The sequence below is a fragment of the Babylonia areolata genome, chromosome 26 (genome assembly GCF_041734735.1).
Source record: "Babylonia areolata isolate BAREFJ2019XMU chromosome 26, ASM4173473v1, whole genome shotgun sequence".
Classification (NCBI taxonomy): Eukaryota; Metazoa; Mollusca; class Gastropoda; order Neogastropoda; family Buccinidae; genus Babylonia; species Babylonia areolata.
In genome coordinates, this window is record NC_134901.1 from 23,090,417 (window position 1) to 23,104,196 (window position 13,780).

Sequence of the window (13,780 nt, forward strand, 5' to 3'; positions counted from 1 at the left end):
AATTTCTTTCTTCCATCTCATTCTGGTCATGACAATTATTCACCTTGAAACAGGCAATTAACACATGTGATACATAATGATGTGGTAAAAAAAAATTACCAGTTTGTTGTAACCTTTCACTTCACTTTATATAAGACTCCACCTTTCCACTGGATGCAAGCAGACAAAGTGAAAATTCCATGAAACACAGCTGCGGAATGACTGTGACTGGCAGATGTGGAACATAAACAATCAATACCAGTGGAGTGGCATATTAGTGTCGCTCAGTGGACCACCTGTGTGGATCATGTTTCATGTGCGCATGAAAGGGAGGTTAAAAAGGAAAAGGGAGGGACAAAACGATTGAGGAAAAAAAAGACCTATCATTTTGAAGCTTCAAACATCAAGCCAAATTGAATGAAACCAATCCTTGAGACCAGTCTTTCGTTTCTGGCATTCAATGTAAACAGACTACTTTATCGGGTGATCTTGCTGCAACTTAAGCTCTTTGGAAGGTGCTACAGTGAGGGATTCAATGTCAACAAACTTTTTTTACCAGGTGTTCTCACCACAACCATGGTTCTTTCTTTGGAAGATAAACTTGACAAAGGCCCCACCAAAGGCCTGCTCACCATTCTGCCGAATAAACTACATACTTAGCAACCTGCATGGCAGACACAAGAAGCTAAATAAATATGATGTATCTGTAGACTGCTTATTCTTGGCAAGCAACATTAAGTCTTCCCCTTTTCTCTCAGAAAGCTTCTGTCTCAGGCACAGACCACAACATAACTGGCACTGTCTCTTCTCTACAGGCCTTACTTGTGAAGCTCACTCCTTCATAGCTTATTTGTCACTAGTTGGTCTGGCTGTCAGCACATCACAATCATCACCAGCCAGAGGAGCTGTGAATGGGATTCAGTCCCTCAGCGTAAATATTTTTGGCTATTTCCTTCTTTTTTTTTTTTTTTATAAACAGAAGAAAGAGATCTACTCCCGAGCATCAGCCTAAAGGGAAGTGGACCCTGAGTAGGAGGGTGGGTTGTAAAGCTGTGTAATACAGAGAAGAACTCCAGTTCAACTTATAGCAGGATAAAACTGATAATTGGACTGCACCTCATTATATATATAAAGCACATAGAGCTTCAACAATATGCGTTATAACAAGATGTCTCAATAAATAAATAAATGAATGTTATCTCCCTGGCATAGCAACCAGGGCATAAAAAAATCTGGACTATCAGAGATTCAAGCAGGTGAACCCAGATTCCACCCTCAGGCTGCAGCATCCTCTAGAAAAGAGGTATGTCAGTGTGGCAGACACGAAGGCTGGGATTTGTGGGGGGAGGGGGGGGGGTCTGAACAGAGGGCAAAGCCTTGGCTAAATGACTACAATCCAGTAAGAGACAGGTGTAAACCTGCTGTAATTACTGGTATTCCTGTGTGTTTCATAGTTTAAGTTTCTCCAGGAGGCGTTACTGCATCCAGACAAATCCATGCACGCTGCACTACAGCTGCTAAGCAAATGCCTGACAGCAGCATAACCAAATGCACCATTCAGACTTCCGAGTACATGCATACATATTTTTGTACCGAACAGAGTGGATTTCTTCTACATAATTTTGCTTATAGGACAACACTTATCATGTAGCCATGGGCTCTTTGTCAGATCCCCAAGAGCATGCTCCACACATGACCTCAGTTTATCATCTCATCTGAATGACTAGACACTCGGTTTGATTTTCCAGCCAAACTTGGTAGAAAGGGCGAGAGCAAGATTCAAACCCAGACCCTCACGGACAATGCATTGGTAGATGAGCATCTTAACCATTCTGCCACCTTCCTCCACAAGAGGCAGTTAAAAAAAATCCAAGTACAAAGAAGTCTGAAATGAAACTGGGAGAAAGGCAAAGACTGAGGACAAGAGTAATGTTGGATGTTCAGAAGTACAAACAGTGAGATGAGTCTACTCTGAATCCAGGACCATCATTGAGGCCAAGCTGCAGAACAAGGGGAAGCAGCAGCATCCATGCCACAACAGAGCAGACCCGTACTACCTGCTGACTCATCGAGAGCAGGTAGCCATTTTCAGGCTCAGGACAGGCCACAACCGCCTGAAACACCACCTTTTCACAAAACCCCGTATCGGTGACACAGAGCAGTGCCCCTGCAGAACAGACAACAGAACATCTGCTGCAGTCCTGCCCACTCCACCAAGCGCTCCGAGAGAACTGGCCCGACCCAGTCCCAGTGGCCCGGAACCTCTACGGAAGACTGGAGGACCTGCAACGTACTGCCACCTTTGTCGAGGAGACGGGGGAATCCATCTGATAAATGACAAACGAGATAACAGATGAGTCTGCTTTAACTGCTCAATTTTCAACCCTCAAAGAAGAAGGTTCTCAGATCCAAATCCCATTTAGGTGAGTTGTCAACCAAAATGCTGGCCTTAAACCAATGCTATACACACAGTGAGATGAATGCTAGTTCAGTTCAGTTACTCAAGGAGGCATCACTGCATTCAGACAAATCTATATATACGTTATAGCACATCTGCTAAGCAGATGCCTGACCAGCAGTGTAATCCCAGTCAGGCCTTGAGGGGAACAAATAAATGAAGAAGAAATGAATAAATGAAGTTAAAAAAAAAACTTTTAAAATTTACATATAACAATAGATGAATAAATCAAATAAATTATAAAAAAACAGAAAAAAATATAAATAAATGAATAAGAAATATTAGTAATGATAATGACAATAATAATAACTAAATATATAAATAAAATGAATGCCAATTACCTTTACCTCTTTACTATCTGCTTGGTGTTGGTTGAAAGCAAAACAGGCTGGATAAAAGAGAGGGATAAAATGCAAATGAAAAGCAGAGAAGACAAAAATCAAGAAAAATATTTTTGGCTGCAAAATATGGGATTCAAAAAGCTCACATTTGCTCCCAATGAAGTCCCATTTTCAATTGAATAAAAAAAAAACTGCTTAATAAAAGGTTACACAATATGAACTGTGATTATATAGAGTAATTACAAATTACAAAAAATAACTAGTCCCTGTATTAACAATGTTTATCGGATGAACGCTAGACATGACATGTGGCCTACATGACACTAAACTGCACAATAAAGAATATGACTGCAATGAGCAAACACATTTGGATCACTGGAAAATTGGCCATCCCACACAAACTGAGCTTTTTAAAAAAATCACAGCAACAGTTTTCTATCTGGAATTTGAAAGTCTGACCCTGAAATATATCTCATCATTATTTCACCAATCTTAGATCTTCAGTCATGAGTAATACGCCTTTCGTACTTTTTGGCTGTATATCCATATGCATCTGTACATGAAGGCAGTTCTGTGCACAAAGATTATTTTCATCAAGTATTTCTGAATGACTGAATCTCCTTTTCATTTTTGGCATTCTTTCTTTGAAGGACAAGGAATTGATGCAAGGAAGGAAAATGTGTACATGTACACTTCAGAAATACTGTATATTGTATATAAAAATCAGTTTCAAGGAAAGAAGATGCAAAACCAGAAAGAAGCACAAATGCATGCACGCTTACAAATGCACACACACATACACAATATACACACTCTCTCTCTCTCTCACACACACAGAGTTCACTTTCAATGTATATCAAGCACCTTGAAGGAGCACCTCAAGTGTGTTAAAATCAAAGACCTAAAAACAAAAATCTGGTGCAGACACATGGTTTTCCACAAATGATGCACTCCATAGAAATTAATTTCAAAAAACATTTTGGTTCACACACTATGTATGAATACCATACAAAATATGCATTCACAAACGCTTTATTCACACAATCTTTCCCTTCAATGACTTCTCATGAAGAAAAACCGCACAACATCCAATGATACTGAATAACGTGAACTCCAGTTCCTCCACTCCAAAAGCACCCTCACTTCTCCAGCAAAAACTGGCGGTAGACTTTCTCATGAAGTTTGTCAGGAAAATGGGGTACAAAATTGACTCTGACGACTTTGCTGAAGCCTTCTCTCGTCTCAGGGGGCTTAAACTTTGATCTGCACACGTGTAAAAAATCAGGCTGTTATTGTAATGAACGAAACGGCACAACAGCTTTTCATACACTTTACTTAAATCACGTAAGCTCCTCTTACCTCTTGTTTTATTTCTAAATTGGCAATGACCCTCTTAGAATTACTTTAATAAAATGTGAGTACTGTCCAACCATTTGTGAAGATGAAAGTGAAGGATATTTTATTGGGTTTTTTGTTTGTTTGTTTGTTTCACTTCTGAGTAAAAGACAATACAATCACCCAAAATCCATGTTGATTTGCTTTTGTTGTATATCTGCTATGATTTTTTTTGCAAAACATGTTCTCATGCAAATATGTACACAAAAGTGGAAATTTACAGAAACTCACACATGTGCACACACACACACACACACACACACACACACACACATCAATAATATCAACACTAACTGTGATACTACTCACTTGGTGGAATTAAAAATCTGTTCGTTGATAGGTTTATGATCCTTGTTCGTGATTTCTCTGAACTGAAAACACACATGCACAGATATGGAAAACCACCGGCATCAGAATATCATCCTTCATGTTTAACACAATCCTCCTGTCACTAACAACAAAAGCCGTAAAACAGCTGGTGTCAGTATGATTCTCTGCGGTAAGAAGTCTTCTAACGATGCTTCACAATGATACAAAACTGTCAAACCAACAACATCTGTCTTTACAGTAAACCTCAGCCAATGAATATGAACACATCTAAATGGAACAGAATACCTTAGCGTCTCTCAAACCATACTGCCATTGGCCACTGTTAAACATGAAAACTGCCAAGCTGATCTTAGACTGAACACAACTGTTTCCAGTCTGAAATATAACCAACTGTAAAAAAAAAAAGCTCCCACCCCTACCCCTGTCAAAAAATACCATCCTATGAACAAAATAACTTATAATAAATAAATCATTTTCTTCCATTTATGACTTAAACCAAAAAGATCATGACGCATACACTCTGTACAATGTGTAACACAGCAGATTCAAATCAAAGTAACTCATAACAAAATGCATGATTCTGCATTCGAAAGACATTCATACTAACAGAAACAACCCAAAACTTAGCATCTCCCAATTTTCCCAAAAATCTTTTGAAGCAAATGTTTGTTTTGTTTTGCTGGTTTCTTTTCTTTATTTAATAATTTTTTTTTTTTTAAACTGCAGCTTACATGCTAGTATGTCCATTAGCCAAATACATTCCTGCAGTGAAGGAATGCTTTTCAGACTGTTCGCTTCCAGAACTCAAAATAGATCATGACCAACATTAGCACTTATTAACTTGAACAATGTTGTATTCAATGTGTCTGAAAATACTTTGTAATGGTCACTGTGAAATATCCTGCATTGAGATAACAGAACCTACATGGCAAGAACAGAGGAGTGGGAGGGGAGAGGGGGTGGGGGGGTGCATCGATTCACCAAACTTTGTTTTACCTAATTTGTTTTTCCCCTGCAATCACATACAAGTACTTACTTCAGCTGTCTGTTTCATTGTGACGCATACATAATTAAATCATCGCCAAGAAGCCCAGCGCACAGATGGCAAAATATTTAGGATTTGTACACACTGCTTCATATGTAGCAGTTCAAACTCAAGTCAGGAGGATGAATTTAAATATTAATGAACACACATTATATATTCATAACTTTTTTTTTCTTTTTTTTTTTAAAACATTTGAGGGAGATGTTGGTGATAAGAGGGGTTACATGTGTGGAACCATCAAAACAAAAGATACATCCAAATTTATACTAGTTTCTTCCATTTCTGGTTGTTTTTTTTCAGTCATGATTCACTGATAACAGCCTGGATATGAATGATGAGGGATTCTAAATGGGAGGAATGCCACTGAAATAAACGGGTGATGCAGAAATGGGAATGGGCAATTATGAAAAATTGAAAGTTGGACTGGGGCACAGGGGCCGCCTGTGGGCCCCAGTGGGTGTAGAGGGTCTGGGAAGAATAATATATAATAATAATGATTTCTTACTTTTTAAGTGGCAAATTCTGGCCTCCCCATGCATGTTTTCAGTTTTGTTTTGTTTTTTTGTTTTTGTTTTTTTTACAGGACTATGCACTATAGTATGACCTAAGATTTTCTCGACTGATTTGTGTGATTCACAATAATGACATGTGGGCCTCTCTAAAATACAGATTTCAGTATGAATTCCTAAGAATCCCATCTCTGATGATGGGCAGAAAACAGATATGAAGGATGTCACTCAATATGGCAGATATATTTAGATTTGAACCGTTTCATTAACTCAGTTTTCAAAATATATAGACAGTTTGTGCCTGTCAAATAAATCACTATTTTTTATTCAGTACACAGAAACAATGTACACAAAGCTGCCAATTATAAGACTCATGGTCATTTTTTTTTTTTTAGACATTATGTTAACAACAACATCGCACCACAGTCGGCGTCCGACAGGGATGCCTACTCTCACCAGTCCTTTTCAACCTGTTCCTGGAGAACATCATGAGAGAGACCCTCCTAGACTTCCACACCACCGTCTCTGTAGGAGGAAGACCAGTCTGCAACCTACGCTTTGCAGATGACATCGACTTACTGGGACGGAGCAACCAAGAACTCCAAGATCTGACAGACAGGCTGACTGATTGCATGTGCGCTTACAGCATGGAAGTGAGCGCTGAGAAAAGCAAGGTGGTAGTCAACAGTAACACCAACGCCCACGCCAACATCACCATGAATGACCAGGAACTTGAAGAGATGGAAGCCTTCAAGTACTTGGAAGCAACACTTACAAAGGACGGCAGGTCGAACTCAGAGTGAAGATCCGCCTCGCCACAGCAACATCAGCGATGGCAAAACTGGACAAGATCTGGAGGAGCAGGAGCATTTCCCTTGCCATCAAACTCAAACTGTACAGATCCTTAGTGCTCGCCATTCTCCTGTATGGATGTGAAAGCTGGACACTGTCAGCCGAGCTTGAGAAGAGGATCCAAGCATTTGAGATGAAATGCTACCAAAAGCTGCTCCGCATCTCATGGGTCGAACACAAGACCAACGACTATGTCTGGAGCAAAGTCGAAGCCTTCGCCGGACATCAAGAACCCCTCCTGGCCACCATCAAAAGGAGGAAGCTGGCCTGGTTTGGCCACGTGACCCGCCACAACACCCTGTGCAAGACCATCCTGCAGGGCACCATCGAGGGCGGAATAAAGAGGGGAAGACCAAGGAGAAGCTGGACAGATGACATCAAGACCTGGACTCATCTGAAGATGCCAGAGCTGGTGTCAGAGGCCGAGAGCAGACCAGGCTGGAGGGGAGTGACGTCCGCTGCATCCCTTGTGTCCCCCCCCCCCCCACGACCCGGTGGGTCACGGGACAAAAAGGTAAGGTAAAGGTACTATTTCATGATAACACATTTTATTTAGAGTCTTTATTGCAACTTTTACACAACAAAGACTTTTAACAAACAAACGACAAATATTCTCTTGATATTCTCTTTACCTGCTGAACTAATTCCTGTTTGGTCTTTGTTTTAAATGCAGTTTATATAAAAACACTTTTCTTCCTTGCCACAATGAACACACACCAGATATTATTTCTCTTAACTTGTTTGAATAAAACCCATGATACTATTCAGTGATGAGAAAATTATGATTTAGAGAAATCAATTTCTATATACATAAATTTTGTTTAAAGATCTATCATCGGTTCTTTGAAAAGGTCTCATCAATACTTATAACTTTACCAAGTCTGGTTCAGGTTGCACTTAAAAGCGAATATTACAGTATTATCAAAATTTACCATGGACACATACAAGCAAAACTGATTCAGTGGGACAACACACTTTCACTTTGTGTCACTGGTAAGAGGAAGAATGAAAGGTAAGCATTTGCTGGGAGAATTCAGACTATGTGTTCAATCAACAGGAAGGAGAAGATGATTGGAATTCTCCCCTGGTTTCACTGTTTTCATATCGGTCAACACTGACTCAAACACAGCTGAAAACAAAACCAAAAACTTACCCTTTCGTTGTGTCTGCATTGGGAGACTGTGAAATCAAAGAAGAAGCAGCGGCAGGGCTTGCCAGCTTTTCTTGCACAGTCTATGTATCTGCATGCAAACAATACAGAAAATACAGATTCGCCACTTTCACTTTTCTCACAATCATATAATAATAATAATAATATACATTTTATTTTATATAGCGCCCTTTCTCACTAAGAGCTCAGGGCACTTTACATGAAAGAAAAATATTACAAGTAACATAAAACATTCATGACCACTCTTTCTCAAAAACCCCTCCCCGTCACTCACACTCTCCCTTTCACACTCTACATACATCCAAAGTGAGCTGACATGGGTGGTGTTGGAGAAAAGGAAGCTGAGAGTACTTAAAGACAGGTTTTAAAAAGATGTGTCTTTAGTGATGAGCGAAAAGCAGAAATAGAATCAGATGCATGGATATGATAAAGAAGGTTGTTCCAGATGTGAGGAGCAGCAAAGAAGAACGAACGTTCACCATAGGTTCTTGTATTGACACAAGGAAGTTTCAAAAGGTAACAGTCAGAGGAAGAGCGGAGATTTCTTGTGGAAGTGTTCATTTAGTTTATCACAGTCACACACATGTGCACCCACAAACAAACATAGAGATTTTTTTTCTTTTTTTAATTAAAACCATCGTAATTGTAAAGCATTTACAGTATAACCATTTGATTGGGCGCTATATAAATAAACTTATTATTATCATCATTATTATCAAATCACAACCTGGTCTGCTTTCCATGGCTCTTGCATGTTAGAGCACTTTTGGGAACTCCCTCACAAAGCTTTCTATCCAATATTTACAATGACTGCATCCTTCACATTTCTTAAACAGACAACCAAGCTTGTCCTTTTCGACAAATGCACCTCAAAGTCCGTTCTCACCTTGCCACATCAACTTGACATGGAAACGTTAACAAGTTCAGTTTCAGTTTCAGTAGCTCAAGGAGGCGTCACTGCGTTCAGACAAATCCATATACGCTACACCACATCTGCCAAGCAGATGCCTGACCAGCAGCGTAACCCAATGCGCTTAGTCAGGCCTTGAGAAAGTCACAAGTCACAGGGAGATTTTGTGGTTTGGTGAAAATCAACTTCTCACACTGACCTGTTTGTTAATGAATAAAACAGTCCAGACACCTTTGAAATGAGACTGTGGATTAAAGGCTGGAAGTAAAATAATACCACAGTGTTGCTACCAACTTTCCACTTGGAGGGAAATTATCCATACTGTGACTACAGTGATGAAGATGATGAACAAGAATATGAAGCAATGAAACTGTTCCACTCAAGGGAAGAGTACGGAAAAGAAAACTAAAATGTTTAAGAAAATGCTCATTTACACTGATACACAACAAAAACACACAGCTAAAACCCATATTTACCAAAGTTCAACAATATAAACCATGTTAAGTGTATCATCTACTTAATTCATTTCAAATAAGTATCTGTTCATATCAAATGCCTTATTCGTGTAAACAAAAATAGGAAGAAAAAAAAAGAGAGAAAAGAAAGAAAAGATCTCATTCACTCATTCTGAGTAACACGCTTGAGAGGTTACCTGGCTCTGGACTCCGGCTCAACATTGGTGTTGTCAATGACCACACTCTTCCCAGCTTCTAACGCTTTGCTGCATTCACTGACACACTTCTGCCAGGTCTTCAGTGTATCCTGGGAATAAAGATACTCACTTTATAAGACAAGTGTCAAGAAAGCAGTCAGTTTGTTTTGTTTTTGTTTTTGTTTTTTGGTTTTTTTTGGGGGGGGGTATTTTACTTTGCTGTTTTGTTTTTTCTTTTCTTCCTTCCACATTTTCAGCCTTGTCAAGCAGTCCAAAACCTACATGGACCTTCATAGCAACAATGTCAGTCATCAGCCTATTCATCATTCATCATCAGTAAAATATACACAAAAATAAAATGTCACAAATTCTGGTGAAAAAAAACAAACAAAGCTTTCTACTTTGTCAACAACACAAAAAAAAAATTGCCAAAAGAAAAAAAAAAACACGCAAAGAGATACTAACATGTTTGTTTTTTGAGTTTTCTTTTTTCTTTTTTGTTTGTTCTTTTTTTGTAAATTACACTGCATAATCAGAAATAACTTTCTTTTCATGATTAAGTTGCTGACCCTTATGATTTTGTGTTGTGAATGGTAGGGGAGAAAACATGCAGTACCAAGGAAGGTGAAGAAAGATGTTCAGCCCACAGGCACGGAAGCCAGAATTCCCTCACAGTACCTGACATTTGACATTGTTGCTTGCAGTCCAACCTCGGGGAAGGGGGTAAGTCGGAAGGTAGCAATATGGTTAAGACACTTATCTGCCAGTACAGTGTCTGTGAGGGTCTGGGTTCCATTCCTGCTCTTGTCCTTTAACCCAAGCTTGACTGGAAAATCAAACTGAGCGTCTAGTCATTGGGATAAGACAATAAACTCGGGTCCCATGTACATACAGCATGCACTTGGCACATTGAAAAAGAACCCACAGCAACAAAACTGGTGTACTCTGGCAAAATTCTGTAGAGGAAATCCACTCTGATAGAGTTGTTGTTTTTTCAACATCTATCCATGTATATATATGACTGGAGTTTGGTGTTTTTTTTGTTTGTTTGTTTTTTTGTTGTTGTTTTTTTCCTTTTCTTTAACATCTACCCATCCATTTAACTTGTGTTTTTCCTCCAAAAGCTATTAATTTTGCATCAACGAAAACTATGGCTTACTCATCAGTTATTTCTCATCCATGCTAGATGATGTCACAAACACTTTCACAGTCCGTGACCAAAAACAAATCAGGTGCCTGCCAGAATAAACTCTCTTGTCATGACATGTCTTGTTGTGCACCTGACCTGCTATCCCCAAAAAAGAAAACATTCAAAAACAGCAGGCTTTGCCTTCCCAATTTATCTTCTTCTTTTTTTTAACTGCATAAATTGATGCTGAATACAAAAATATTTTTAAAAGCTGAAGTTTATATTCCATCCAGGGATGTAAGGAAATGACATCACTAAGACTTCATTGTAATTTGTTGTTGTTGTTGCTGTTGTTTTAATACTTGTAAAAGAAGGAAGGTGTGTGAAATACTCAATGATCTGCTTTTTGGTCTTGGTTTTTCACATTAAAATACTAAATTACTTCATCCATTTCATTCAAAAAAAATTTATGAAGTATGCAAGCTGATGGGAAGAGCCAAGAATTACTGGCTTGAAGAAACACATGCATTGTCTGAAAGTGAAGTGAAAAGTCTCTGTGCTTGTTGATGATTATTTACAAACAGCAAGTGTCTCGTAATAACATGCTCAAAGCATCCCACACCAGTGTATTAAAGTGTCAGCATAATTTCCTTTCAAATACGCAAAACAAAACATAATGATGGACATATCAAACTGACCTGATTTATGTGAATGTACCCCTTCGGAACCAGATGATTCTTTGCAAAGGAAGTCTTGCCAGCTATGAAAAAAATTTATAAAAAATAAAATAAAATAAAAAACACCACACTCACAATACAAATTGATCATTTCAATTTAAACATGATTCTTTCTTTGTAAATTAACAGCGTCAATGTGCTTATTTCCCACAAAGACTAATGAGATGAGCACAGGATGGTCATCAATATGGTCATCAAAAAGTTGGGGTTTTTTTTTTTTAAATCAGTCATGGCATCCTTAAGAAATCATGGACATGTGAGTTACTTCAACACCTGAAAATCAACACCTGTTGTGACAGCCACGACGAAACAAGCTGCACTGACACCATTTGTTATTTATCCCACTGGTCCTTATGGCCTGTGAGAATGATACGGCACTGACTGCTTTTGTGATTTACCCCACTGAACCCTACAGTCCGCGAGAAAGGCGCTGATTTGATTGTATTGATTATTTACCCAACGGGTCCCTAAGATTTCTGAAAATGATGCTCCTTCGATTGTATTCATTATTTACCAAACTCATCCTTAAGGTACTGAGAAAGTTGCTGTAATGATTGTATTGATTATTTACCCAACAGGTCCCAAAAGTATATGAGAAAGCTACTGCACTGACTGCATTCATTCTTTACCCAACTGGTCCCAAACGTATATGAGAAAGGTGTTGCAATGATTGTATTCATTATTTACCCAACAGCTCCCTAAGATCTGTGAAAATGATTTTTTTTTTTTCCTCAAGGCCTGACAAAGCGCGTTGGGTTACACTGCTGGTCAGGCATCTGCTTGGCAGATGTGGTGTAGCGCATATGGATTTGTCCGAACGCAGTGACACCTCCTTGAGCTACTGAAACTGAAACTGTGAAAATGATGCTGCACTGATTGTATTCATTATTTACCCTAGAGTTCCCAAAGGTATGTGAGAATGATGCAGCCAAATATCAAGTAGCACACTGGGGAATGCAGGAACGACAATTCATAGACAATGCCACAAAGGAATCTCTGCTATCCTACCTCACAGTGTAAATTACTGTGTAATGCGAAATAATATTCTATCTTCCTTCACAGAATTGTTTTTGTTGTCAAGTCTTTATTTTGCTTTGCTTTGTTATGCAGGTGTGGAATAACAGTAAAAGCATGCACAAGGGAGTTTCTAAAACATGGAATTATGTACAAAGACACACACACACACACACACACACTCACCCTCACTCTCTATCTCTCTCTCACAAACACATATGTGTGCACATGCATACACACTGAACCACACACTCACATATCCATGTACTCTCACACACATGTAGGTAGACACACACATGCAACCTAACTTAAAACTTACAAGCCTGGAGCCCAACAAATACGACCACCTGTTGAAAGAAATAATACAAAAGTTTAATCAATGAATTTTTACACTGACTGCAATTAATTTAAAAACTAAAACTGACTTTTCACACTGGTCTTTTGATAATCTTCCATTCTCTGCTTTGAATCTGCTTTGTACAGGAGACCTGATTATTAAGTATCATTCAGCCTATGACCTACGGCATTTTTCAGACTACATTGATGATTTCAATGGAGATGTACTTCCAGTGTGATGTCAAACAGCATGCACTTCTGCAGGGGTGCTTAATTGAAAACAGACACACACTGTTGCCAATTCATTAAATCAATCTTATTCAAGTCTTGTGTTATTTTTGTTTGGCTGATTTGAAGGCAAATGTCTGTATTCATTTTTTTTAAAAACATGATAAATCTTTCTTAACTATACAAAAAAAGTGAAACACCTACTCATCAACACACAAACACACAAAACCAGTAAAAATAAAAGTTATGTATAAGCTGTTCATGGCACTTCAGTTCTAATTTACAGACACATACATATATACACATACATAGTTTTCTGGGGGGGGGGGGGGGGGTTCCTCCAAAACAAATTAATCTTGGTTCAGACACATGAAAAAGTCTCACCTCTTGAGAGTCACTGGTTAACCTTTCACCTCCATGCAACAATGGTGTGTCCATACTGATGGCTCTCTGAACATAAAATATGGCAAACAAATTAACAGAGCACAACCCTATTTTTGGCTTTTCTCTCTTCTCTTTTTCTCGAAAATATCTGATTCTGGCAACAAATTAACAGAGCACAACCCTACTTTTGGCTTTTCTCTCTTCTCTTTTTCTCGAAAATATCTGATTCTAAGACCCAGACTTAAAAACTTTCACCATGCATTTTTCTACAAAAATATGTCTACATGCATGAAATACATACATTTAACTG

General features: G+C 38.6%; 1 protein-coding gene across 1 annotated transcript in view; it reads right to left on the reverse strand.

Annotated features, from left to right (window-relative positions):
• Positions 1–961: 961 nt before the first annotated feature.
• LOC143300373 (uncharacterized) overlaps positions 962–13,780 on the reverse strand; it is a 29,528-nt gene continuing 16,709 nt past the window's right edge. The window contains exons 9-15 of the mRNA XM_076613990.1: positions 13,471–13,536; positions 12,842–12,869; positions 11,470–11,531; positions 9,643–9,752; positions 8,063–8,150; positions 4,483–4,544; positions 962–4,041 (exon numbers count right to left, since the gene is read on the reverse strand). Coding sequence (XP_076470105.1) covers positions 3,918–4,041; positions 4,483–4,544; positions 8,063–8,150; positions 9,643–9,752; positions 11,470–11,531; positions 12,842–12,869; positions 13,471–13,536 — 540 coding nt within the window. The 3' untranslated portion in view covers positions 962–3,917. The remainder of the gene's footprint in view (positions 4,042–4,482; positions 4,545–8,062; positions 8,151–9,642; positions 9,753–11,469; positions 11,532–12,841; positions 12,870–13,470; positions 13,537–13,780) is intronic.